The sequence below is a fragment of the Taudactylus pleione genome, unplaced genomic scaffold (assembly GCF_031769625.1).
Source record: "Taudactylus pleione unplaced genomic scaffold, aTauple2 ptg000147l, whole genome shotgun sequence".
Taxonomy (NCBI): domain Eukaryota; kingdom Metazoa; phylum Chordata; class Amphibia; order Anura; family Myobatrachidae; genus Taudactylus; species Taudactylus pleione.
Genome location: NW_028284549.1, coordinates 4,455,242 through 4,479,767, shown reverse-complemented (window position 1 = coordinate 4,479,767; position 24,526 = coordinate 4,455,242). Strand labels below are relative to the sequence as shown.

The 24,526-nt window shown below is 45.5% G+C and overlaps 1 protein-coding gene across 3 annotated transcripts in view; it reads right to left on the bottom strand.

The window, feature by feature from the left end:
• Positions 1-4,632: 4,632 nt before the first annotated feature.
• Positions 4,633-24,526, bottom strand: part of ITGB2 (integrin subunit beta 2) — a 107,830-nt gene continuing 87,936 nt past the window's right edge. For all 3 annotated transcript variants that reach the window (XM_088474128.1, XM_088474129.1, XM_088474127.1), the window contains 6 exons: positions 23,987-24,171; positions 21,657-21,901; positions 18,748-18,961; positions 17,001-17,209; positions 13,750-13,916; positions 4,633-7,716 (listed from right to left, as the gene is read on the bottom strand). In XM_088474128.1, the coding sequence (XP_088330254.1) occupies positions 7,645-7,716; positions 13,750-13,916; positions 17,001-17,209; positions 18,748-18,961; positions 21,657-21,901; positions 23,987-24,171 (1,092 nt within the window). In that variant the 3' untranslated portion in view covers positions 4,633-7,644. The remainder of the gene's footprint in view (positions 7,717-13,749; positions 13,917-17,000; positions 17,210-18,747; positions 18,962-21,656; positions 21,902-23,986; positions 24,172-24,526) is intronic.

Below are 24,526 nucleotides of genomic sequence, written 5' to 3'. Positions count from 1 at the left end.
TGCTAACCAAAAAAACTCTTTTCAAAACACATTACAAGCTGGTTTGCAATTCAAAGTTGATTGTTTTTCTGACAAGCCGTGATAAATCGATGAAACATCGAGGAGGCCCGGACCGGAGGACAAGGCCATCGCCATTGTGGTCGAGTAATCCACACCCCAAGCTGTGCGAGCAATTTGAATGGAAAGAGGATCAGCCAGTGACGTATGACTTGGTATGAACACATTTGACGTTCGCATCAGAAAATTTATGTACGCCCCAAAAACACCTTGCCACGCCTGCGTTTTTCCATCTCCACCCACGTCAACGCCCAAAAACGGCCTGTTCTGTCAATCACATTTGACATGTCACTTCCTGTTCGCAATTTGACGAACGAGACAAAAAAAGCTCGCAATCTGCCGTACGCACATGCGCAGTGTAACACCGGCGCATGCGTGGTTTCACAACATCGGAACGCAACGAGCGTACTGATGCTAACGAACGGCTCTGAATGAGGGCCAAAATTCAATCTCAATGGGGTGACATAAAGTTTTTGCAAGAGACCCACTTTAAAAAGGGAACTCATCCTTCTCTAATATCAAAACGATACACCAATGGTTTCCACTCTACCCACAGCTCTAAAAAACAGGAGGTGGCTATTATGATTCGTTCATCGGTCCATTTCCAGCTTCTTTCCTCTAAGAGTGACTCAGATGGGAGATGTCTTATTTTGGTTGCACAACTAGGCCATCAAATCCTAACTATTGTGAACTTGTACGCCCCCAATACAGGCCAAGCCCGGTTTTTCCGCACCCTGTTAGTAGAAATCTCTAAAGTCCGCAGAGGCCTACTATTAATGGGAGGGAATTTGAATGCAATTTTGTATCCTGATTTGGATAAAAGCACCCCAAACCACGACCACCATCCTCGTTTACCGTATGGCACTCTTCGCAAGACAGTCACCGAGGCTGGTAGTTTTGATACCTGGAGCGCCCATAATCCGACCTCAAGGGACTACACATTTTATTCGACCCAGCATGACTCCTACTCTAGGATAGATATGATATTGGGATGTAGTGGAATACTGAAAATGCTAATCAAGGTTGAGATTGTACCTATTGTGTGGTCAGACCATTCCATGGTGGTAGCTCATATAGACTTATTACTCTCTGGACGAGGTCGCCCTTCCTGGAGATTAAATGAGACCCTTCTCCACATCCCTAAATTTAAAAATTACCTCCACAATCACATTAAAGAATACTTTGACTTAAATGTCAATCAAGAAGTCCCTTACCCTACAGTGTGGGAAGCACATAAGGCTGTAATCAGGGGGCGTTAATTAAATACGCTTCACACAGAAAAAAGCAACAAACTAAAAAAATTAATGATTTAACTGTACAACTGGAGCAGTTGGAACAACCCCACAAACGTTCCCACTCTCCCTCGGTGCTCAGGCAACTGCAGTGTGTCAGAGGTGACCTGCACTCTGTATTGGCTGAACAGACGGAAAAGTCACTAAGGTGGGCAAATCACAAATTTTACGAAACAAGTAACAAATCTGATACCCTGCTAGCATCACAGTTGAAGGCTAGAAAAGCTTCCCAAATTATAGCAGCTATTCGAAATCATCAGGGAGCTATTACCTACGACGCTGTAGAAATTAACCGCTCTTTTTACAAATATTATAAGGCATTATATAATCTTCAAGATCCCCACCGGGCATTACTCCCACCTACTCTGGTCGCACAGGAGTATCTTGATTCATGTAGACTTCCTAAACTCTCTGACACAGCCAAGGCAGATTTGAACGCGTCTGTCACCGGGGAGGAGCTGGAACTAGCTCTAAAATCACAGAAATCCTCTAAGGCTCCTGGCCCTGACGGCTTACCTTCAGTGTATTATAAGTAATTTCCTGCATTGCTTTCTCCTCACTTGATTGCAGTTTATAATAGGATATTGGAGGGGGAACATTTTCATCCTGACTCTCTCAAATCTATTATTATAGTCCTCCCCAAACCACAAAAAGATCCCACTTGTCGGACTAACTACAGGCCAATATCCTTGATGAACGCAGACATAAAGTTGTTCACAAAGATCTTGGCCAATAGACTGAATTTGTACTTGTTACAGTTGATTGATGCTGACCAAGTCAGTTTTGTTCCCAAGATACAGGCCCTAGACAACACCAGAAAGACGATTCATTTGATCTCCTATATAAATAAACATGAGATACCAGCCGTGGTGTTGTCACTTGATGCAGAGAAGGCCTTTGATAGGTTATCTTCGCCTTTTATGTTTCAAACTCTACTAATGTACGGTTTCTTTGGTAGTTTTCTGTTGGCCATTAAGGTTCTATACTCTAAACCATCGGCTATAGTATTAACTAATGGCCTCTCCTCACCGTTTTTTGCTTTGGGTAAAGGTACAAGACAAAGTTGCCCACTTTCGCCTTTGCTCTATGCCCTGAGCATAGAACCTCTTGCGGCTAAAATTCGGAATAATCCTGATATTAAGGGGGTACCTGTGCGAAGCTCACAATACAAAATATCATTGTTTGCAGATGATTTACTGCTAACTATGTCATCACCTACGACTTCGCTCCCTAATTTGCAGGCCGAATTAAACGCTTATGGTGAATGCCCGGGTCATAGAGTAAATAGCACCAAATCGGAGGCCTTGGCATTCAACCTCCCTCCTCCATCACAGAAGCTTTTAGAGACTAATTTTGATTACATATGGCGACCTAAATCTTTCAGATATTTAGGGATTACTATCACCAAGAAATATGAACATTTATTTCAGGCTAACTACTTCCCTCTACTGCAATTAATTAAACAAGATCTGTCCAGATGGGCTCCACTCTGCGTCTCATGGACAGGTCGTGTTAACGCAGTTAAGATGTCCATCCTTCCTAGGTTATTATACCTATTCCAAACACTCCCAATTGTGCTTCCGACCTCTAATCTTCGTGAGGTTCAATCAATATGTGTCTCTTTCGCGTGGTCAGGTAAAAAACCGAGACTTAGTAGGACCTGACGAGTAATGGTGGTTTGGGCCTTCCCACCTTTGATAGATACTTTTCCGCAGCGCAACTGAGCCACATTACATCATGGCATTGGGAAGAGGGGAGTAGGAAATGGGTAACACTTGAAAATTAACTGGTGGGAACCCATTCGGTTAGTTCCCTTCCTTGGCTTCCCCTTAATTTGAGACCAGCCTCGGTTCGAGAAATTCCTTGTGTAAAAGCTGTCCTACAAGTTTGGGATAAACTAAACAAATGCCTACAATTGTCACCATATCCATCCCCCCTGACCCCATTATGGCGCCACCCTCACTTCCCATTGGGATGCGTGTACTCTTATATGCATCCATGGATATCGGCTGGGTTAACTAGATTTATGCATATTCTAGGCGATTTAGCCACCCAAAATTTTGCAGACCTAAGCGAAAAATATGGTCTATCTTCTAATTTTCAATTTGCATACTTACAAATTTGCAGTTTTATTCGCTCACTTAGCAAACCTAACAAAATGCGAGAACCTACCACATTCGAGCGCAAATGCACATACAACCCTGGCTGCAAGGGATAGATATTATTTTGTACTCGATGTTAGCCCCCTCATCTCTTGAATTTAAGGAACCATTTGAGCGGACCTGGGAACGAGACCTAGGGATTAGTTTGGAGGACGACGACTTGGCAGATATTACACAATGGGTGGCTAAGTCCTCAATTAACACTAATATTAAGGAAAATTCCTTCAAAGTTCATTCACGCTGGTATATGGTTCCTGCAAAACTACATCAGATTTTCCCAGGGTCTTCGGACTTATGTTGGAGACAATGTGGCCAAAGAGGTTCCTATTTACATGTATGGTGGGACTGCCCTGTGATATCCAAACTTTGGGACAAAGTCACATCTTTGGTGTTCAAGGTGCTCAGTGTTTCTCCCCCTAGAGACTCTCTCTCTAAACCTCAGAACAAACTTTGTGGTCATATCTATAATGCTACTAAACTGTTGATCGCCACAAACTGGAAACAAACTGAAGCCCCGGCAATGGCCTCATTGTTAAATAAAATATGGTATTTGGCTTCTATGGAATATATCACTGCACTCCTTCACGATTCAGTAAATAAGTTTCATGCTACCTGGGGCCCTTGGTACTCTGCATTTCATAGACAGTTGCCCGGAATGGAGTGATTTTTATTTATTGTAAGTGATAAACTATACCGTAGTTTGCCTTGCTTTAATCCTACCCCCCCCTTTTTTATTTTTTTCTCTTCTTTTTATTCTTTCTCTGTATATTTTGATTTTATTTTATGTATTTTTGTAACAAATCAAAAATTTGATTGATGTGGATTTTTGTGAAGTTTTATATTTTGGATATGTTATTTGATATATTTGAATTGTTGATTATTCAAATAATTTTTTTGTGTATGTTAATATTTGTGATGTATACATTTTCAAAAATTATAAATAAAAAGAGATTAAAAAAAAAAAAAAGTGGAGTGCAGAGCATATTTTTACACATGGGAAGCGTTTCTGAGACCACACTTATCAATGCATAATTGTTTTTAAACTTCTTGTATTTTTGAGCATTGCATAAATAGATATTTGAAAAAGGAAAACATTATTGTAAAAATAAAAAGGTGCCGTTTATTTTCAAGTAACATCGTAGATAAAATATATATATTTTTTTAAAAATGGTTGATGAGTGAGAGTTTAAAAAGCAATAATAAAAAATATGGTTAAAATACTTATTTGTGCTGTATGCATTGTATGATATTCACATTATAATACATCTGAAAGATGTTCCGACTATAAAATGTCATTAACATGCAGGGATTTTATTTTTTTCTGATTTCCTAAACTGGATGAAATGTGCTCAGATCTCCCCCCCCCAGTCTTGTAGTGAAACGACGTAGGTTAAACAATGGCTTTTGGTGTCCCAATTTATATGGGTTACTAACTTATGCTTTAGAGAACAAATCATCTACAGTATTTTACATTTCAAAATTCCTGCTCCAAATTCCGGGAAGGACATGGAAAGTTTGGCCTTCTATTCAGTGGCGTACAGTATCTATTATGGGTGTAGGGTTTGCTGTGTGCACGGGCCACTGGGTCCAGGGGGACCTACACAGCATATCCTGCACCCATATCTAATATTCACCTCTCTGCATCGGCTCTGCAGAAATCACTGGGAAAATCGTGCACAATGCCAGAGTCTACTGAGCCACGGGCGAAGAGGGGGGCCGCATGGAGACTGCATATGCGCCCCTTCTCCTATTGCCATACCTGCCGACTTCATGGCTGCTCCTTCCGGGAGGGAGCAGCCAGATCGGCAGGACAGGGGGGGCGTGGCCGGTGCAAGGGGGAGTTGCCGGGCGGGTGACATTACTTGAAGGCGTGGTGGGAGTGGGGTCACGCGATCGCGTCAGTTTGGCCCCGCTCCCGCTATGCAGTGCCGATAAAATAAACATTGTGTAGCAGGGGGCGGGGTCAAAATGACGCGAATCGCGTCACCGGCCCCCCGCTGCAGGGGTTGCAGGGGTCATTGCGGGGGGGATAGGAGGATTGGGCGGCAGCCGGGAGAATTGCCTGCCTTCCCAGGAGGTCGGGAGCGGCACCCGATTTTCGGGAGGCTCCCGACCAAATCGGGAGGGTGGGCAAGTATGCCTATTGCCAATCCAAGTAGTTAATGTACCACTTGACTGATCATCACAGAATGCAAATTTACGGATTTTTGTATATCTAAATTCTGAGCTGGCAGGGTTGTGGCCAGACCTCTCTTTATGTGAAATTCACATTTCTAGGAAACAACGCTGTGGGCACATACAAGAGATTGGTCCCATGGGAGTGCCGTGGGCGTGTAGCTATCCTGAGTACTGCGTACACCAAAGGGGAGCCCCCGTTTCTGACACCTGTGGACGGAAGAACAGAAGACGGAAAGATTTCTCGTTTGAAGCCGTACAGAACCGCGCATAACCGTACGGATACCGGTCTTCACATAAGGCAGTACAGTACATCCGGGTTCCGCAGCTTCCCGCAAATACAGCCACTTTGCATCCGATTCAGTATGAGGACGATAATATTAAAATATACGCTTATATATACTTTAGGTAGAGCTTCCTCGTAGCAATATTTATTGTCCCAGGTTTAATTGTTTTATTTTTTCCTGTTATTTCCTAACTCCTAAGGGGTAAATTTACTAAAGTAAAGGTGTTGCCCATAGCAACCAATCAGATTCTAGCTATTATCTTCTAGAAGGTGCTAGTTACTGTGTAAAGTAGGTTCTGATTGGTTGCTATGGGCAACATCTCCACTTCTAAAAACTCTCACTTTAGTAAATTTGCCCCCTAGAGTGCATCCTGTAAGTCAGTGGTTTCGCCCAGTCACTCTCACTCTAGTAATGTCAGAGATGACAATAAGCAGAGATATGAATAAAATGGGTGCATTTACCACCTAGCGCGATCCAGGGATGATGGGCGAGTGGATCAGAGCTACCAGCACAGCTCTGCAAATCTCACATCCAGTAATTACTATGTGCGTCTCCTGCTAGGATGCTGCGTGCTTTAAATGTGCCTATTATTAACATTTACTTTCTCCCTTAGTTTATTTAAAATAAACAAACTGGGTCTGACGAAGAGTTCGTAGCAAAATTGGCGTAAATTATTATTATTATTAAAAACCCCTCCAAAAAAATACTGTGTTTCTGAATATGTGCAGATCTGTAAGGTCTCGAGATTAACATCCCACGCGCCTGGTTTACTGTAAGCCATCATCAGGGTGTCATGACGATGGGGGTGGGGCCGCCAGTACCCAGAAGCACTGAAGACGCTCCAGGGGGCTGTCTAGGCTGCGGAGTCCGTGTCTGATTCTTCCTTAGCATGTGGTGTGAAATCACGGAAACTGGCGAACGACTCTACATAAGCAGCACTATATATTACTGACAAAGCCACTAGTAGACAAAAACACATATTCGCAGTGGGGTATCTATTATGGTTGCACACGGACAGTCATGGGCCCAGGGGAGCACACATTCCTCAAACTGTGCACCAACTAAATTACACTGTGTCTGCCTGTGCAGTGCCTCCCAAGCCCTATACTCATTTTAGGGCCATTTTAAAGGCTTGGTGTGCAGTACCCCCCTTTCCCCATAGCTATTCCTGTGGCGCCATCTTTACGATCTTTGCGGAAAGATGGCTGGTATAACACAAGAATAACAAAGACACGGGTCCCCCAGCCCTTACAACGGCCCTGCATAATTATTATGGCACTGAAAAATATACTTCACATAACTGTTTATACAAAACTACATCAATCCAGCATTTAAAAAAAAATCTCTTTAGAATGATGACTTTTTTCTCTGTCTGGAAGCATCTGTCCGCGGGGTCACTTTATGCAGGTTGACGGTGTTTTTGCTGCTTTTGATGGAAGGGTGCAAACACCGCCTTAGGCTGCACCTGAAAGTCAGACTGAACATGTTTCATATAAGGAAATGTTTCTGGGGGTCTGGGGTCTATCTATCCTTTACCAGCATCGTCCATGTTTGGAAACGTTAATAGTCTTGAATGCTGTGAACATTTACATACAGCGTTCTGTACAGGCATAAATGAAGTAAAAAGAATATTAGATCTTTCTCTCGTATATGGCATCATTGGAACGGAAATCATTCTCCATCTCCATCAAAGTTTGGATTCATCACGGTGGTGGTGGCATTGGTAAATATAGGACTAACCGTCTAAATGAAGAGAAGATAATGAGAGACTATTAAATAGTGGCCTCATTGTGGGGGTGATGTATCAAGTCTTGGGGGTATATTTACTAAAGTGCGGGTTTATAGAAGTGGAGATGTTGCCCATAGCAACCTATCAGATTCTAGCTATTATCTTCTAGAAGGTGCTAGATAAGTACAGTCTGATTGGTTGCTATGGGCAACATCTCCATTCCTATAAAACCCACACTTTAGTAAATATACCCCTTAGAGAGAGATTAAGTGCAAAGCAACCAGTCAACTTCTAACTTTTATTTAAAAGACTGTGCTAGATAACCGACAGCATTCTCCATCTTATCACTCTCCAAGGCTTGGTACATCTCCCCCTCTAATTAACATAAAAAATAATTAAAATATACAATAACATACATAACAAACAATGGGCCTGATTCAGACCCACTCGCGAGCGGCTGTCCGCTCGCAAGTGGGTCGATGTTATGGACTGAGCATGCGCACGAAGGAGGGAGCTCCGTCGTGCGCATGCGCCAGACGCGACGAGCGAAGGAAAGTCCTTCGCTCGTTGTGTCCGATCAAAGGGGGCGTGCTGTCAATGTTGATTGACAGCACGCCCCCTTTGGTAGGCGTGCCGGGGGCGTGCCTCCCTGACGGGGGCGTTCCCACGGGAACGCCTCCCGTCAAAAGCCGGCCCACTGACATCACTAGTGATGTCAGTGGGAGTGATTTTGGCTCTGATAGAGCCAAAATCACTCCGGAGCTTGCGGTTGAAAACCTCGACCGCAGGCTCCGGCTCGCAATTTCGATGGTCGCGATGGTCACGACCATCGCGGCCATCAAAATGCACGCTCGTATAGCCTGTGGGTGGTGACCCACAGCTCTACGAGCGTCCAGGAGGACGCTCCATTTTCATGGAGCCCGGCCCTCATTCAGAGCGTGCGCCCCCGGCACGCCTACCAAAGGGGGCGTGCTGTCAATCAACATTGACAGCACGCCCCCTTTGATCGGACACAACGAGCGAAGGACTTTCCTTCGCTCGTCGCGTCTGGCGCATGCGCACGACGGAGCTCCCTCCGTCGTGCGCATGCTCAGTCCAGAACATCGACCCACTTGCGAGCGGACAACCGCTCGCGAGTGGGTCTGAATCAGGCCCAAAGTTCACAAAAGCCAAGTGCCACAACTTATATATAAAAGGGGTGACAGGTAAGTTGCTGGCAGGGGTCTATGTACTAAGCCTTGGGGAGAGGTATAGTGGAGCTAGATAAAGTACCAACCAATCAGCTGTTGTCATGTTACAGGCTGTGACAGTTAGGAGCTGATTGGTTGGTACTTTATCTCCGTCCACTTTATCTCCATCCAAAGCTTAGTACATAGACCCCTAAGTAAGTTTCTTTTTTCCTTGATTTCTGGCATATAAAACTTAAGCTGCATACACACACAACGATTTTGTTACCAACGATTTTATGAACGATTTTCTGTCAGATTAATGGTGCATACACACGGTCAGATTTTTCTTCAGATCTGAACGATAACGAAAAAATCGTTCAATCCTCCATATCTGAAGGAAAATCTGACATATCTGACATGCCTGAACGATGGACGATGAACGATGAACGATGCGCGTTCCCGATGGTCAGATAACGATATCTGACATCTGATGTGTTTGTAGTCAGACTTGGACGATTCCTTTCATTTTAATGCAGTCAAAAATCGTTCAATCGTTCAAATCTTTGGTAAAATCGTTCAATCGTTCCTCAGACAGATCTGACAAATCTGACCGTGTGTATTCTCCATAACTGTCAGATTTTTTAAAGTGTAATGAACTACTTTTTTGAACTACAAACGATTTTTGCATATTCCCTTTATGAAAATCGTTGAGTTGGTCAGTCTGACTGAACTACAAACTACAAACGTGAATGCGCATGAACGATAATCGTTCATTGTTTTAACTCAGAAAGTGAACGATTTTTACAACGATTGAACGACAAACTACATCGTTAACGATAATCGTTCAAAAATCGTTGTGTGTGTATGCACCTTTAAACAGACACAACACCTGGCCAGAAGACGACCAGCTTTACAGGTGCTCTGCTATAAGGACATCACAACACAGGGCCTGATTCAGAGCCGGACGCTCTGACCAGAGCGCTCGCTCTGAATCAGGGCCCTCCTACCTCAACTTGGAGCGGCGTCTTGGACGCTCGCATAGCTGTGGGTTACCACCCACAGCTATAGCGAGCGTCCATGATGATGGTCGCGATGGTCAAGACCATCGCGACCATCGGGCTTGCGACGAGACCCTGCAGTAGGGTCTCGCTGCCGCAAGCCCTGGAGTGATTTTGGCTCTATCAGAGCCAAAAGCACTCCCACTGACATCACTAGTGATGTCAGTGGGGCCGGACCTAGACGGTAGGCGTTCCCATGGGAACGCCTCCGTCTGGCAGCCACACCCCCGGCACGCCCAAAAAAAGGGGGCGTGCTGTCACTCACCATCGACAGCACGCCCCCTTTGGTGCAAGACCCCGAGCGACGGCTACCCCGTCGCTCGCCGGGTCTCGCGCATGCGCATGACGGAGCTCCCTCCGTCGTGCGCATGCGCATTTGGGTACCATCGACCCGCTTGCGAGCGTCCTGCGCTCGCGAGCGGGTCTGAATGAGACCCACAGTTTTCTCATTTTTACTGAAGGTTACTTGTTCTCTTATCTTTCTGAAACATGGGGCTCTCTATCCAGGGAAATGTGATGGGCTGCAAAATCACAGAGAGTTTCCAAGCTGACGTTGACGCGTCAAGTCATTCCAGCGAGTTGTATGGTGTTTGTTTTGTTTAAATAAATAGGCCCTAAGGTCTCCCACTCCCACTTAAAAAACCGAACTAGCTAATCAGCCTTGTTAATACTGGAAGAATAGAGGGGGTGGGTTTGAGTGGGGTCCCCACAAACTTTACATTACCATTTCCAAGCATTACCAGCCAGGGATGGCACCATTATGGCCGGAGACACACACACAACGTACTGCCTTTAGTCTAATAAGTTTTTTTATGCATGCTCGATAACCCTAAGAATACAGCTAGGTGCTGCTGGCCTAGGACCAGGGCCGGCTCTAACATTAGGCAGCTGCCTAGGGTCGCCGGGATCTGGGGGCGTCTCAGAGTCTACCTATCACAATATTAAGGGGGTCTCTGAGAGAGTCATCCTTCTTGTACTAAATGCAGGTGGCGGCTGTGGAACTTTTAACGAATATCCACTCTGGGTTTAGTGTTTATTTATTTTTTTAAATATAAATTGAATATGCAACAATAATTAAACTTGAGAAGTATTGAACATAAAACTAAAATCGGATGATGGATAATAATTTCCACTCCTGTATTGTTATTTTAGTATGTACAATTAGAATCACTAACACCACCACTGCTCAATAGGTCGCCACAAAACGGTTAAAAGATAATAATAATAATTCTCTGTATTTATATTTATATATTCTTCTTCCACTTATGCATAAACATCTAAATATGGGCTTATATATTTTATATTGTTATATTTTTATGTTTATAAAAATATAGTAAAATTTTTTATCCTTAGTTTTTTTTTTGTTTTGTTTATTTGTCAATATAAGTTCACCAGCTCTACTATTACTAATATTTTGCTCTATACAGTGTTGGACTGGGCCATGCACGTCCCACCGGGGAACGCAGTGGTAGGGGCCCATGCTTAAAGGATGTGGTCAGCCACCAGAGATGTTTGGCTAACCAATGGGCAAATTTTGGTGTAGTTTCTCTAGAAGAGAACCAATCCCACATGCCGATCAGTGTTCCTGGTAACTGACCATCTAATAGAGTAACAATCTATAATTTGAGGTCTGGAACCTGACACCTAGAGAAGGGGGTGGGCCAACAGGCAGTGGGGCCCACCCGGGATTTCCCCTGTACCCCTGTGGGCCAGTCCAACTCTGGCTCTAAATTTATTTATTTTTATAAGTATTTGTTTACCTGTTTTGTTTTATATATTTACTATATTTATGGATAGTATTGCTTTTATTCTCATGTAGAATGCTTAAAAATATATGCATGCTATTACTAAAGACACCAGCAAGTCATTTTGTGTTTGCTCTTTAGCACCACACGTATTAATGATTAAATACTAAGTGACATCAATTGTGGGAACAATCTCCTTATATGAGGCCATTCTAATGCCTCACCCACACTATGCCTTCTGAGGAAACTGGGAGCCATTTCACCCAGAGAAACGCGTCAAGGCTGAATATCCCATGGACTTTTGGACCTAGCACAAAGCTATTCTACATTGACGCTTCATTTCCAATACAGCACGACTGCTACTTCTACTTGCCACGGTGATCCTGATTATTAACGCCGCACTTCAAAACCTGGAACAACACAGCACGCAGTTGACCTAGACACTATGTGGATAGGTCTCACTGCTCGGGTCCAATTGTAAGGATTAGCCCGGCACGCTGTTCTCCCGTGCAGCGCGGGGACCAAAGGACATAGGCCCTCATTCAGAGGCGGTCGCAAGAAGCGAAGTGCGGCCTCCTGGTCGTTAGTTAAGCTGTGGGTTACCACCCACAGCTTAACGACCGACCAGGTTGATGGTCGCGATGGTGAACACCATCGCGACCATCAGGGCTTGCGACGAGACCCTAAGGTTGGGTCTCGGCAACCGCAAGCCCCAGGGAGCTTCCTGCTCTGATCGAGCAGGAAGCTCCCCACTGACATCACTGATGATGTCAGTGCGGCCGCCCATAAAATGGTAGGTGTTCCTTAAGGAACGCCTCCGTTTTGAAAACCACCCCCCAAGTCCGCCTACAAAACGGGACGAGCTATCGATCAACATCGACAGCCGCCCCTTTTGTAGCGAGCTCCGGAGCGTGAGAGTTTCTCTCTCGCTCCGGGGCTTGCGCACGCGCAGTGCGGCCGCTGCGCATGCGCAGGGCTAACTATCGACCCGGTTGCGAGAACATCAGTGCTTGCGACCGGGTCTGAATGAGACCCATAATGAGAAGTACTCGGGTCTCTGACCACCCTCTGTGAGCACCGTCTCCGGTCAGTATCAGGACTAACCCAGCACACCGTGTCATATACGGCTTGGAGAGTAAAAGTTTGCAGGAGGAGACAGCCGGATCCCTGTTTGCACTTGTGAGTACTATCTTCGGTCCATAGACATTCTATTAACAACTCTGATCTATATATGCACAATATGGAACTTGAACTCATGCACCTTTAGAAAGGAACCAGTCTGGTCTATGATTTCTAGTGAATGATCCTTTCCGTATTGTAGCTTGAATTGTCACATTAGTGCACATTGTATATTTATGTGATTTGCTGGTCCATGATTCCATGATTCATTGAATGATTACTACTTCATTTATTTGTGTCTTTTTAATTGCCATTTTTTACTGTTATTAAATACATTACTAACTCATCCAATTGTACTTGTCTTTAGCACTCATAATTTCCTTCTCCAATTCTCTGTGGGGCTAAAATCAGAGATTGACGTAAACGCGGTGTTTACGCAAATCTTCAATGTTTTGAGATCTGCGTGTACGGAGAGGCTGCACTGTGCGTGTGCGGATCTGGGGCTGCGAGGTCCTAGTATTGTCATTGTTTGACTCTAGGGAGCACCACCCACTACCCTATAATTGTTATCCATAATCTGGAAATACACTCCTTGCTATCTGTCCACCATTAATCATACCTGACAAGAAGTGACCTATACAGGATCTCTCTCCTTTTCTGTACAGGCGACGGGGTGGCGTTAGGAAGCGTCCCAGAAAATGGAGTCATGTAGGCCCTGATTTCTGGTAGTGCCGAAGCAAAGACCCAGCAGCTGATTTAACAGCGTCCATTTCTGAATCGGGGCGAGTGCTGCTTTTTCTACAAGCAATAACAGATAATGGTCCTGCTAATGGGACACGGCAGTGCTCCTGTCCTCTACCATCCTCTCCTGCGCAGACCCACATTTCATACTGATTTTTCTATCCCTAGCGATATTTAGATGTACTAGAATGTACTAGAAGAATAAAACGCCTTACGGTTTTCCACTTGGCTTGCTGTCTCTCCATCTCAAACCGCTGGTACTCCTTCCGGTCTTTAAATTCCGTTACAAGTTTCCAGATGAAAAGACAAATAATTCCAATAAGGATCACGCCGCCAATGGTGCCACCCACAATGGCAAATACGTTGGGTGCTGCGGGGCACTCTGCGGAGGAAAGAGAAACAATAAATATCGCTGGGTGCTTTAAGCTTTTTTTTTTTTTTTTTTTTTTTTTTTAGGTGATACCCGGATTAAGGGGTCTATTCAAAAAGCAAAGCGAAAAACGGAACAAAGGAATTTCCGCTTTTCCCTTTGTAATTATCTCTACATTTATACGTTATAAGTGCCGGGACAGCTCTTTGCGGCAAAAAACAAAGTAATAGCTGCAGTTTTTTTTTTAAATCCCTTAATTTTTTTTATGGGATACTTGGATGAAAATAGAGTAATACAGATATATTTTCTGCCAGCTGGGAAAATAAATATTATAGAAACAAATGAATTAGAGGGAGATGTATAAAACGTGCTAAGGACAGGTGGAGGTATTGCCCTCAGCACCAACCAGCTTCTACCTATCAATTATTATTAGTATAATTTGCTGGGCACCGCGAGGAGTACGCAGCAACGTACAAGAGGTAACGTAAAACAAATCATAAATACAATGCGCAAAACATAGATATAAATAATGCAGTAAGACCTTAACCAGGGAAGGGTAGGAAACTTGTAGCTAGGAATGATAGTGCAAGGAAAGCACAAGAGTGAAGAGGGACCTGCCTGAGAGCTTAGGGCCCGATTCAGACCCACTCGCAAGCGCACAGCACTCACAAACGGGTCGATAGTCCCCCACTGCGCATGCGCGAGCCCCAGCGTGCGACGGCAGTTCCATCTCTCCTGGGCTCAATACAATACAGGGTGGCAGTCGATACTGATTGACAGCTCGCCCATTTTGTAGGCAGGTCGGGGTGTTGGCTTGCCAAACGGAGGCGTTCCCGAAGGAATGCCTGCCGTTTGGGGGCGGCTCCACTGACATCACAAGTGATGTCAGTGGTGAGCTTCCGGCTCTATTAGAGCCGGAAGCTCACTGGGGCTTGCGGCAGACGAGACCCTACCACAAAGGTCTCGTCGCAAGCCCCGATGGTCGCGACCATCGCCTGGCCACTCGCTAAAGCTGTAGGTGGTCACCCACAGCGTAGCGAGCGGCCAGAAGGCCGGTTAAAAAAAAAATGCCGCCCTGATTCAGAGCGAGCGCTCTGAAAGAGAGTCCGGCTCTACACTCTACAGGGAGGGGTAAACAGTTGTAGGGTGAACTGGGAAGGACACAAGGTGAAAAGTAGGAGGGAGTAAGAGAGGAGGGTAGGCTATAGTGAACAGGTGTGTTTTAAGGGAACGTCGAAAACTGTGGGGTCTGGAAGAGAGTCGGACATGGCGAGGGTGTGCGTTCCAGAAAAGGGGCACTGTGGAGGAAATCTTGGAGTCGGGCATGAGAGGAGGTAACCAAAGTATAGGTTAGGAGGCAGTTGGAGGAGGAGAGGGCAGGAGGAAGTGTGGACAGAGATGAGGTCGGAGATGTAGGTGGGGGAAAAGTGATTATGGGCTTATATGTAGGGTAAGGAGTCTAAACTGGATTCTGAAGGGGATAGGGAGCCAGTGAAGGAGTTACGGAGATAGGAGGCCGATGCCGTGAAGCGAGAGAGGAAAATAAGATGGGCAGCAGCATTGGGGATAGATTGGAGAGGGAGAAGGTGACAGAGGGAGACTAAACAAGAGACACATCGTATAGTGTGTACGTCTGATCCGTCGTTCAATGGACAAGGTGGGGGGTGAAGAGTGCGTGGAACAGGGTTTTAGTGGTGCCTGGGCTGGGGTGAGGAAAGGCCAAATCCCAGAGCGGCAGGAATGAGAGATGGCCAGAATGTGGGGAGAGAAGGAGACCGTAGAACTGAGGATGACAACCTGGAAACAGGTACAAGGGACTGAAGAGAGGGCGATGTTATCAATGGGGAAAGAGAGAGGTAGTGTGGGGAGAGAGAGACGTAGTGTGGGGGGAGAGAGAGAGGTAGTGTGGGGGGAGAGAGAGAGGTAGTGTGGGGAGAGAGAGAGGTAGTGTGGTTATCAATGGGGAGAGAGAGATGTAGTGTGGGGAGAGAGAGAGAGGTAGTGTGGTTGAAGGGATCCTGCTGGATTGGGGAAAACAGTGAGTTCCGTCTTACTCTTGTTAAGCTTCAAAAATCGGGGGGACATCCAGAAGAAGATGGCAGAGAGGTGAGAGAGGACGGAAGGGGAAAGGTCAGGGGAGGAGATTTTTGGTGTCATCAGCGTAGAGATGTCATTGGAGGCAGAAGGCGCTAATGACATCTCCAAGGGAGGAGGGTTAGAGAGAGAAGAGAAGTGGCCTGGGATGGACCCTTGGGGTGGAGTTACGCTGGATATATACACCTGAACGACGGGCCAGCAATTGCGCGTGCCATGCACACAAAACGATCCGACGTACGATGGCGCGATGTGTCATTACATACTGCATGTAAAAGCACCATGTCGTTCATTGCATCGTCCCAAGATGGATGGAGGAGCCCCGAACCAAGAGAAGATATATAGAACATAATATGGTAGCTAGAAGCTGATTGGTTGCTATGGGAAACACCTCCATATAACGGTTTGATAAATCTCTCCTTTACTCTGTTAGGGCCCCATTTACATTTACTAACGCAAAATAACCCCTTTAGCGCTCGCTAATGGGGTTATACCACCTTTACGTATTCAGTAAACAGCGGTAATCTTAGATTACCGCTGTTTGTACAGCATCGCTCTCGCCGTCTTTTAGATGGCGATAGCGATGCGGGCCCCAATGCCGGCAATGGAGACCCGGCAATACCTTTTTCCGGGTTCAGCAAAGCCTTCCAGGCACTGCCGGGGTCTCCGTGCCATGCACATGCGCAGACGAACCGTCGTGCACGCGCATAACAATGGAGCCCCGTCGCTGGTAGCGTTAGGCTTCCAGCAGCCCAGCGGGGGGACCCCGCCGAGGACGAGGATTTCGCGGGACCTTGCCGGAGGGGTAAGTATTACTAAATACCAGTGGAATTTTCGTTTGTATCACAGTGATACTAAATGAAAATTACCGCTGGTATTTAGTTTGTTAGTAAATGCCGCCTACCTACTGGTACTGTCAGACTGGCACCATGATCCTTCCATAAAAAGCTGTACTAGGTGTTATTATCTGGGTCAGCCCCTGCCCGGCGCCCGGCTCCTCACCTCTCTTCAGGATGTACTTTATGGAGTAAATGTCCTCCCCATCCTCCTGATGTATAAAATAGTGCATCCAGCAGTTGTCAGAGTCTTTCTCCCTGCAGAATGTCTCCTCTGTCAGCTGTTCCACCCTCGTGGCCGTGACACCGGGGCAAATCTCCGAGCAGTTCCTAGGGTTCTGCTCTCCTTGCTTTATGTGGCACTCAATACAGGGCCTGGGGAAAACAAGGGCATGATTTTAAAGGTGTTTTATCAAATTCCACAATATATGAGTATGTAACACTGGGGATCGTTACCCACAGACGCAGGATATAACCTCTATAACTACAGTTCTATTTCCTCTATTGAGAACAATCCTATTGGAATTTCTGTATATTTTGATCACTCGGAAGCTGTGTTACCACCACAGAGACTCAGGGGTTTAGTTACTAAAGGGAGAGCTTTTAGAACTGAAGATGTTGCCAATAGCAACCAATCAGATTCTAGCTATCATCTTCTAGAAGGTGGTAGTTAAATGTTAAGTAGAATCTGATTGGTTGCTATGGGCAACATCTCCATTTCTAAAAAAAATCACACTTTAGTAAATTTACCCCTCAAAGTCAGTTTAAAGTAAACCAACTGGGAACCAAAGAATCAAGGCTTTAAATTAGAGATGTGCGCGTACCCCCGTGTTTTGGTTTTGGTTCTAATTAGGGGTGGGATGTGCAGGCTCGGATTAGTTTGGATTTTCCCGCCAAATTCATCCAAGAAAGATGAGGTTTGTCAATGAAAGATGACGTTTTGCCTCTTTCTGAAGCCCGATTTTTGGCGGGAAAATTATAATTTGGCGGGAAATCAAAACTAATCCGAGCCTGCACATCCCTATTCTAATTCATCATCTTGTCTTGGTTTTGGCAAAACCTCCCTCAAGTGTTTTGGTTCGGATTCAGTTTTGAATTTCATTAAAAATCGATAAAAAAATCAATAATTTTTTTTTTATAAAAATAGCTTAAATCATGTAATTTAGACCTGCTTATATGCAATGCAACACCTGAGGGCCTCATTCAGCAGTGCGCACAATAGCGATCGCTGCTGCGATTTCGCACAGAAGGCATCAGCGAAATTATGCTAATGCTTACCCAAGCACCCAGCCGGCATCGAGACGCCCACTACTGCTTTCTCATAAACCGTCCAACCTCGATATTCCGCGTATATACATCAGTATCATCGACACACATCGGCCCGTCACGCAGCATGGACAGCGGATCTGACCAGCCCCAGAAATTACAAGACTCGTCGCACGCTGTGAGTACTCAAGCTGTGTAGGCAATTGCAGTGGCTAATTTATGCATGTCCATGAAACGGTGATCAACCGGGCAGGCACGCCTGCGTTTTTCTGACCACTCCCCCCGTCACCACCCTCAAACGCTCACAGCCTGTCATTCACTCTGCGAAGGATTCCTCTGTGCGTCCGTAATTGCGGTGCAGCTTGTACGCTTGCGCAATGGCAAACAACCGCTTCACTGCGTCCGTAATCGCCACTGCGTACGCTGCTGAATCCGACCCTGAATTTGGTTTTTAGACCTGAGTCAGGACTCCAAAAAGTGATTCCGAACTGGGACTTGATTAGACTCAGAACCCCTAAATTCGGGTGTGTCCGTAATTCAGGAAAAAACAAACTGCTCATCTCTAATTTAAGAATCACTCTAGAAACTGCACATGCAGACGTGCAGATCGTTCTATGCTTTGTAGGGAAATCATTTTCTATACTTACCCAATCTGTTGGCAGGGGGAAGAGCAGCCCGGGCAGGTCTCACACAGCGGCTCTATATAGCCTCCTTTGCAGTCACATTTATTACACCTGCAATTTCCTCGCCCACTGCATATGCTTCCCCTTTCATTCTTACACATTTCCGTAGATGTCTTGCACTCACATGCGGTGCCTTCAAAACCAGGTTTGCACGTGCAGGTACCACAGTTACAGTCCCCTGAGAATTAGACAAAGCATCAGGTCACAACGGGGGAACACAACACTTTCCTTCCAATTTCTGCGGTGTCATTTAAGGGCTCATTTACCAGTGAAAATGTGGAAGAATATTATGTGTAACAAAGAGGCTACTTGTCTGTCAGGTACACGCACAGGGGAAGAGCCCCCATCAACTCCATCTCGGCATCTCCCTTGGCGGTGAAGTGTTAAGGCCTTTTCATTTGGGATGTAGTTCCTGATTCTGATGGGCCACGGGAAGAAACGCGTAGACAGTTGCGTCCTCATCAGAGCTGAGCGAACGCAGAGATGCGTCAGATTTCTGCCGGATCCTCCTGCACCAAGGGTGGAGCTGGAGGATGTTCTAATCTTTGGAAGCAGCTGGGATTGCTGCCGATCAGTCCCATCGTTCACGGAATGGAACTAACCAGACATGACATTTTGTTTTTGCTTGGCATTTGCAACATTGGTAAGTTTACGTTTAATTTGTAGTGTAATAAAAATAGCATCCTAGATTTATACTCGTTGAGGTCCCTACTGAGCCCGGACACCTGGCTGCTCAGATGGCAGAAGGGAGCCGTGCCAGGAGCAGCGATAGCGGCAACTACACGAGGCAACATGGCGCACCAGTGTGTACCAAAGGCAGCAGCTACTGTACTATGGGAAAATCCATCCGCTATGTGATAAGTTCTCACAGCAGCTGCAAACCCTGCTGTCCCAGAAGCCAAGCCCTTCCATTCATATCATCCCCCTCCCCAATCCTCTTCATTCTAACCCACCCACCACTTCCTCAGTCTCCTTCATCTCACTTTCCTTCTCTCTTCACTATCAAACATTTCAAAGCAGCCCACCTCCTCTTTTCTTATGGCTACTCGGCCTTGCTTCTTTCCATCTTTATCATAAGCAATCCCAAATCCTCAAAGAAAAGCCCCTTATAATAAGTCATTAAAGTCCTCATAAATGGTTAAACTGTTAATCCTCATCATAATGACTTCTTCATCAAGATCAACCTCTCCATCGCCAATTAACCCCCACATTCTAATTAGCCCGGTACAAAACATGAACTATTTAATTGACATGATTAACTCTCTCCTTGTCAATTAATTTAATTAACTCCAGTGGCGTAGCTAGTGGGGAGGGGGTGCAGGTGGAGCGACTGCTCCCCTTGCTGAAAATTTGTAAATAGGGTCCCTATCAAGTCATAGGGGCATATTCAATTTGGAGCAAAAAGTCTGTTGCCGGACATTTCGCCGTCATCGGAGGTTTTCAGGTCGAACACTGATCGCGCTCGTCCCCGCGTATCCCCGTATTCAATTCCAAATCGGCGAAAACGGAACCTGGCGAAAAAGAAATCGTCGAAAAGTCCGGTAATTTTTGGGGAAATCTGCCTGACACCCCCAAAAGATGCTCTGACATGGGGGTTCCCTATGGGTGCCCCCGATTATCCCTGCTAAAGGTATTTCGGGTCTTTAAATGGTCTCAATAGGAGCTATTTAGCGTCTTTGGGAGAGTGGTGAAGAATAGCATTTAGCAACTTTTCTTGGCCAAAATAAGTTGTCCCATCAAATTTGGGGTACATGAAAATGGGTGCAAGCATTTTTAAAAATCGCTAAAGTCAAGCATTAAAAAGCGCCAAAAACACACCTTCAGCAAACACCCGTAATCCAAAAATACACCTCCCCCATACTTGCAGACCCCCCCAAAGGTTATTTCGCTAGTTTTTGAATTTGTACCCCCACTTTGAATTTTTTTCACCCACATCTTCAAAGTGCTTATTTGGGGTGTCCTTTGTGTTTTTTAAGTGTTTATTGACGCAGTTTACGTCAAGGGGGGGTGTACAACGGGTGCAGAGTGGTTTCCGCACCTCTGCACCCCAAAACCGCAATTCTGCACTTTTTTCTGCCGGGTATGCATAGGCGAAACTTTTCCGCCTATTACATTGCATTGCGTTTTCGCACAAATTGAATACGGGGATAAGTGAAATCGGTGAAAATGACAGTGTCATCGGCAATTTTTTTTTGCCCAGAACGGCTTTTCGCTCCAAATTGAATGCGGACCATAGTTGTGCTCCGCAGCTGCTGGGGCGCCCAATTCTACACCTTGCTTGTTGCCGCGCAGTGTAAGGAACCAGCCCCCACACCCTGCCAGGAAGCAAAGGATGGCCTGTAGGGCGGAGGAGAGTCCTAAATTATGCAAATACAACTGCTTTTATTTACATGTTGAGATTTCAGTTTTGAACCACCTGGGCCTGGGGCACCTATATTTCCATCTTCACTTCCCCTCCTGTCAAAAGCTGGCAACGCCACTTGTTAGCTCTCCTGTAACTTGAGGGAGGGACTGCTGCCCTTGTATTTTTAATTATATAATGATTTATTTTACTATAAAGTGCACTATATATGAGTGGCTAGTAGCGATTTGTCACGAAAAGTATGAGCAGAACAAAAACAAAATAAAAAATGGCGCAGAACAGACGGGAAATGCCTCTGAATGGGAATCTCTCCTTCCCTTTGTCTCTTTATAATAATCTGGCACGCACTTCACAATTATCAACAGGCACTTTGCTTTTGAGAATATGCTTCGCCAGCCGTAGCAAAGTGAATAGTAATTTCTTCTCATCCCACTAGGTGGCAGCATCATACTTCATGGGGGCCATTCTGAGGTAACTAGTGTACAGGCAGCAGCTGTCTATAGGAACTCACCATTCCCTCCACACAATTGATTTTCAAACATTTCACAGCTCCAGTTGTTGCACTGGCAGTATGTGCCGTAGGTTTTTCTTGCAGGGTCTTCGTTTATGTGGCAGATACACTGCCCGCAGATGCACTCCCCAGCTCCAGAGCACACGGCCGAACCGTTGTCCTTTCTGCAGCTCTGTTCCAGTTCCTGGCTGGTTTTCCCTCCGGTTACGCACTCACAGTTCTTCCCAACGTGGCCTTTGTTGCAGCTGAGAGGAAAATGTCAGTTAGGTCTGGGTTAGTGGCACAAAATGATTTGGCACCCAAAGCAGATGCCAAACCAGTGCCACAGACAGGGGGTATTCAACTTGTGGCCCTCCAGCTGCTGTGGAACTAAAAAAACCAGCATGCCATGCCACAGTTTTAATATTAAGGCATACTAAAGGTGTGTCAGGGCATGCTGGGATCTGTAGTTCCACAGCAGCTGAAGGGCTACATAAATATACCCCCTGGCAGTTTTATGTCCATTTGGTCAAAATCCCATTTATTAACCCCCTCCCCCCCACAACCACAAAAACGACATATAACAGATGTAAATGGACAGTTTACAAAACCGCCTAAAAACCGCTGAATAGTAAATACATTGGTCTGGTGCTTCAATTTCCCCGCAATGTGCTGGGGTTTCAAAACTCCTGAAAAACCCTGAAATTTCATTCTAGAGGGTTTATTAAGCGTCAAGTTCTAAAATCTGCCGCTTCCGATTGTATTTATGCCCGAAATGTAAATGAGCAACGCTTTTACTTGCCGTGTGTTGCTAGTAAAATCATTGCCCTTTTAAAATTCTTGCATAAACACGTTCGGAAGCGCCGGGTTTTAGAAGCTAAAACTCGGTAAGTAAACCCCTAGGTCTCTACCAACTGGCATAATACCGTTAGTTTCATACTAAGGAAATAAGGGTTCTATGTACTAAGCCTTGGAAAGAGATAAAGTACCAATCAATCAGCTCCTTACTGCCATGCTACAGGCTGTGTTTGAAAAATGACAGTTAGGAGTTGATTGGTTGTTACTTTATCTCTCTCTCTCCAAGACTTAATACATACAGTACACCCCTTATATGTTATCTAACTCTCTGTTCTGACTTCAGATAGTTGTAAGCTACTCTAGACAGAGAAAAGCATATAATCCCCCTTCCTGACGGCAGTTAGGTGCAAACGCAAATTTCCTGTGTAATATCCACAGCAAAACATATAGAACAATGGTATTTGGTGCAGTGCCAGTCCCCAAGCCTTTATGACAATAATGCAGCTGCCTATTTTGCCCATCTCTGTCCTGGCCTCGGTGTTACCTGCAGGGCACCTAAACAAGAAATACATCATTCATTTTATCATTCACAAAAATTATAACTAAAAGCACATTCCCTCTTAGTTTTGTAATCCATTAGAGCCTGTGTACATGCAAATTAAAAACATCAATGTACAAAACTGCAGGCAGAGTAGCATTGCTGTAGCCTAAATATCACACAACACATATATTCTTTGAGAACGGACAAATGATATAGACTGATAGTCTTGGTTATTCTTTTCCACATTCTGATTTTTGTTTTACATTTACCAGCAAGAGAAGCATTGGGATTGCATTACATTTTCGTTGCATACAGACTAGTAGCAGGGAAACAGCAGCAATGGTAAGCTCTTGTGGAACAATGGACTTCATTCAGACCCGCTCGCAAGTTGTGGCCGCTCGTTGGCAAAAAGGGGCCGGATATTTAAATGAAGTGCTCGCAATGCGTCGCGTAAGGAAGCCCACTATGTTTTGGCGAGCTAAGGCAAAGTGCGCTTGCATGTGTATATAGACGTCCCCTTGCCACTCGCAACACACGTCATCTCCGGGAAATGTAGGATTAATCGGGACCATCGAGAGCCATCGGAGCTGCTCGCAGCCCTTGAGGTTGCCTTAACCTGCCACAAGCACAGCGATCAGTGCGGGCTGAAATACATGCAGGTGACGTGACCAATGACGCTACTTTGCTAATTATGCATGCCCTTTAAACAGCGTTTTGGCGGCCTGACACGCCTGCGTCCGCTACACCACTCCCCCGTTTACAAGCACCTTCCCCAGTTACCACCCACACATGGCACTGTCTGTCACTCAAAGTAGCGACCTGATAGTGGCTTATGAGCAACCAAAAACAGATCGCAAAGACTGGCTTGCGCACGCGTACTGCGTATTATACGCATACGCACTGAGCAAAAATCTCCCGGCAGCGAGCGAGCGGGTCTGAATCAGGTACAATATCTCCCAGCATGCCTTGCCACTGCCAGCCACCATACGCCGTAAGTTAGGTGTAGTTTTACCTGCAGATCCCGCAATCAATCGTCCCATTGGAGTTGCAAGCCCCAGGTACGGGTACATCGTCACATACACAGTCACAAGCGGTCCTGATGCTCACTCTAACCGTGTCTGTAAATCCCAGAGCCCGGATGTGAAAGCTCTGATCCGGGAGACACGCCGTGGCTGTCACTTTCACCTTAAATGTGATCTGAGGGACACACATGGGATACACGTTAGAGAGCACAAAATACAATTTTGGATGTTTGAATGTCATAGGCTTTGTGCTATTGGGCTGAATAATGTACCTGCATACTTAGGGGTCTATTTACTAAGCAGTGTTAGGAGACAGAGTGATAAAGTGATAAGGTGCCAGCCAATCAGCTCCCAACTGTCATTTTTCAAACACAGCCTGTGAGATGACAGTTGGGAGCTGATTGGCTGGCACCTTATCACTTTCTTATCACTTTTCACTCTGTCTCCTAACACTGCTTAGTAAATAGACCTCTTACAGGGGGATTCAATATGGGAGCGAAAACATAGTTTTTGTGTTAATTTTGCACCTA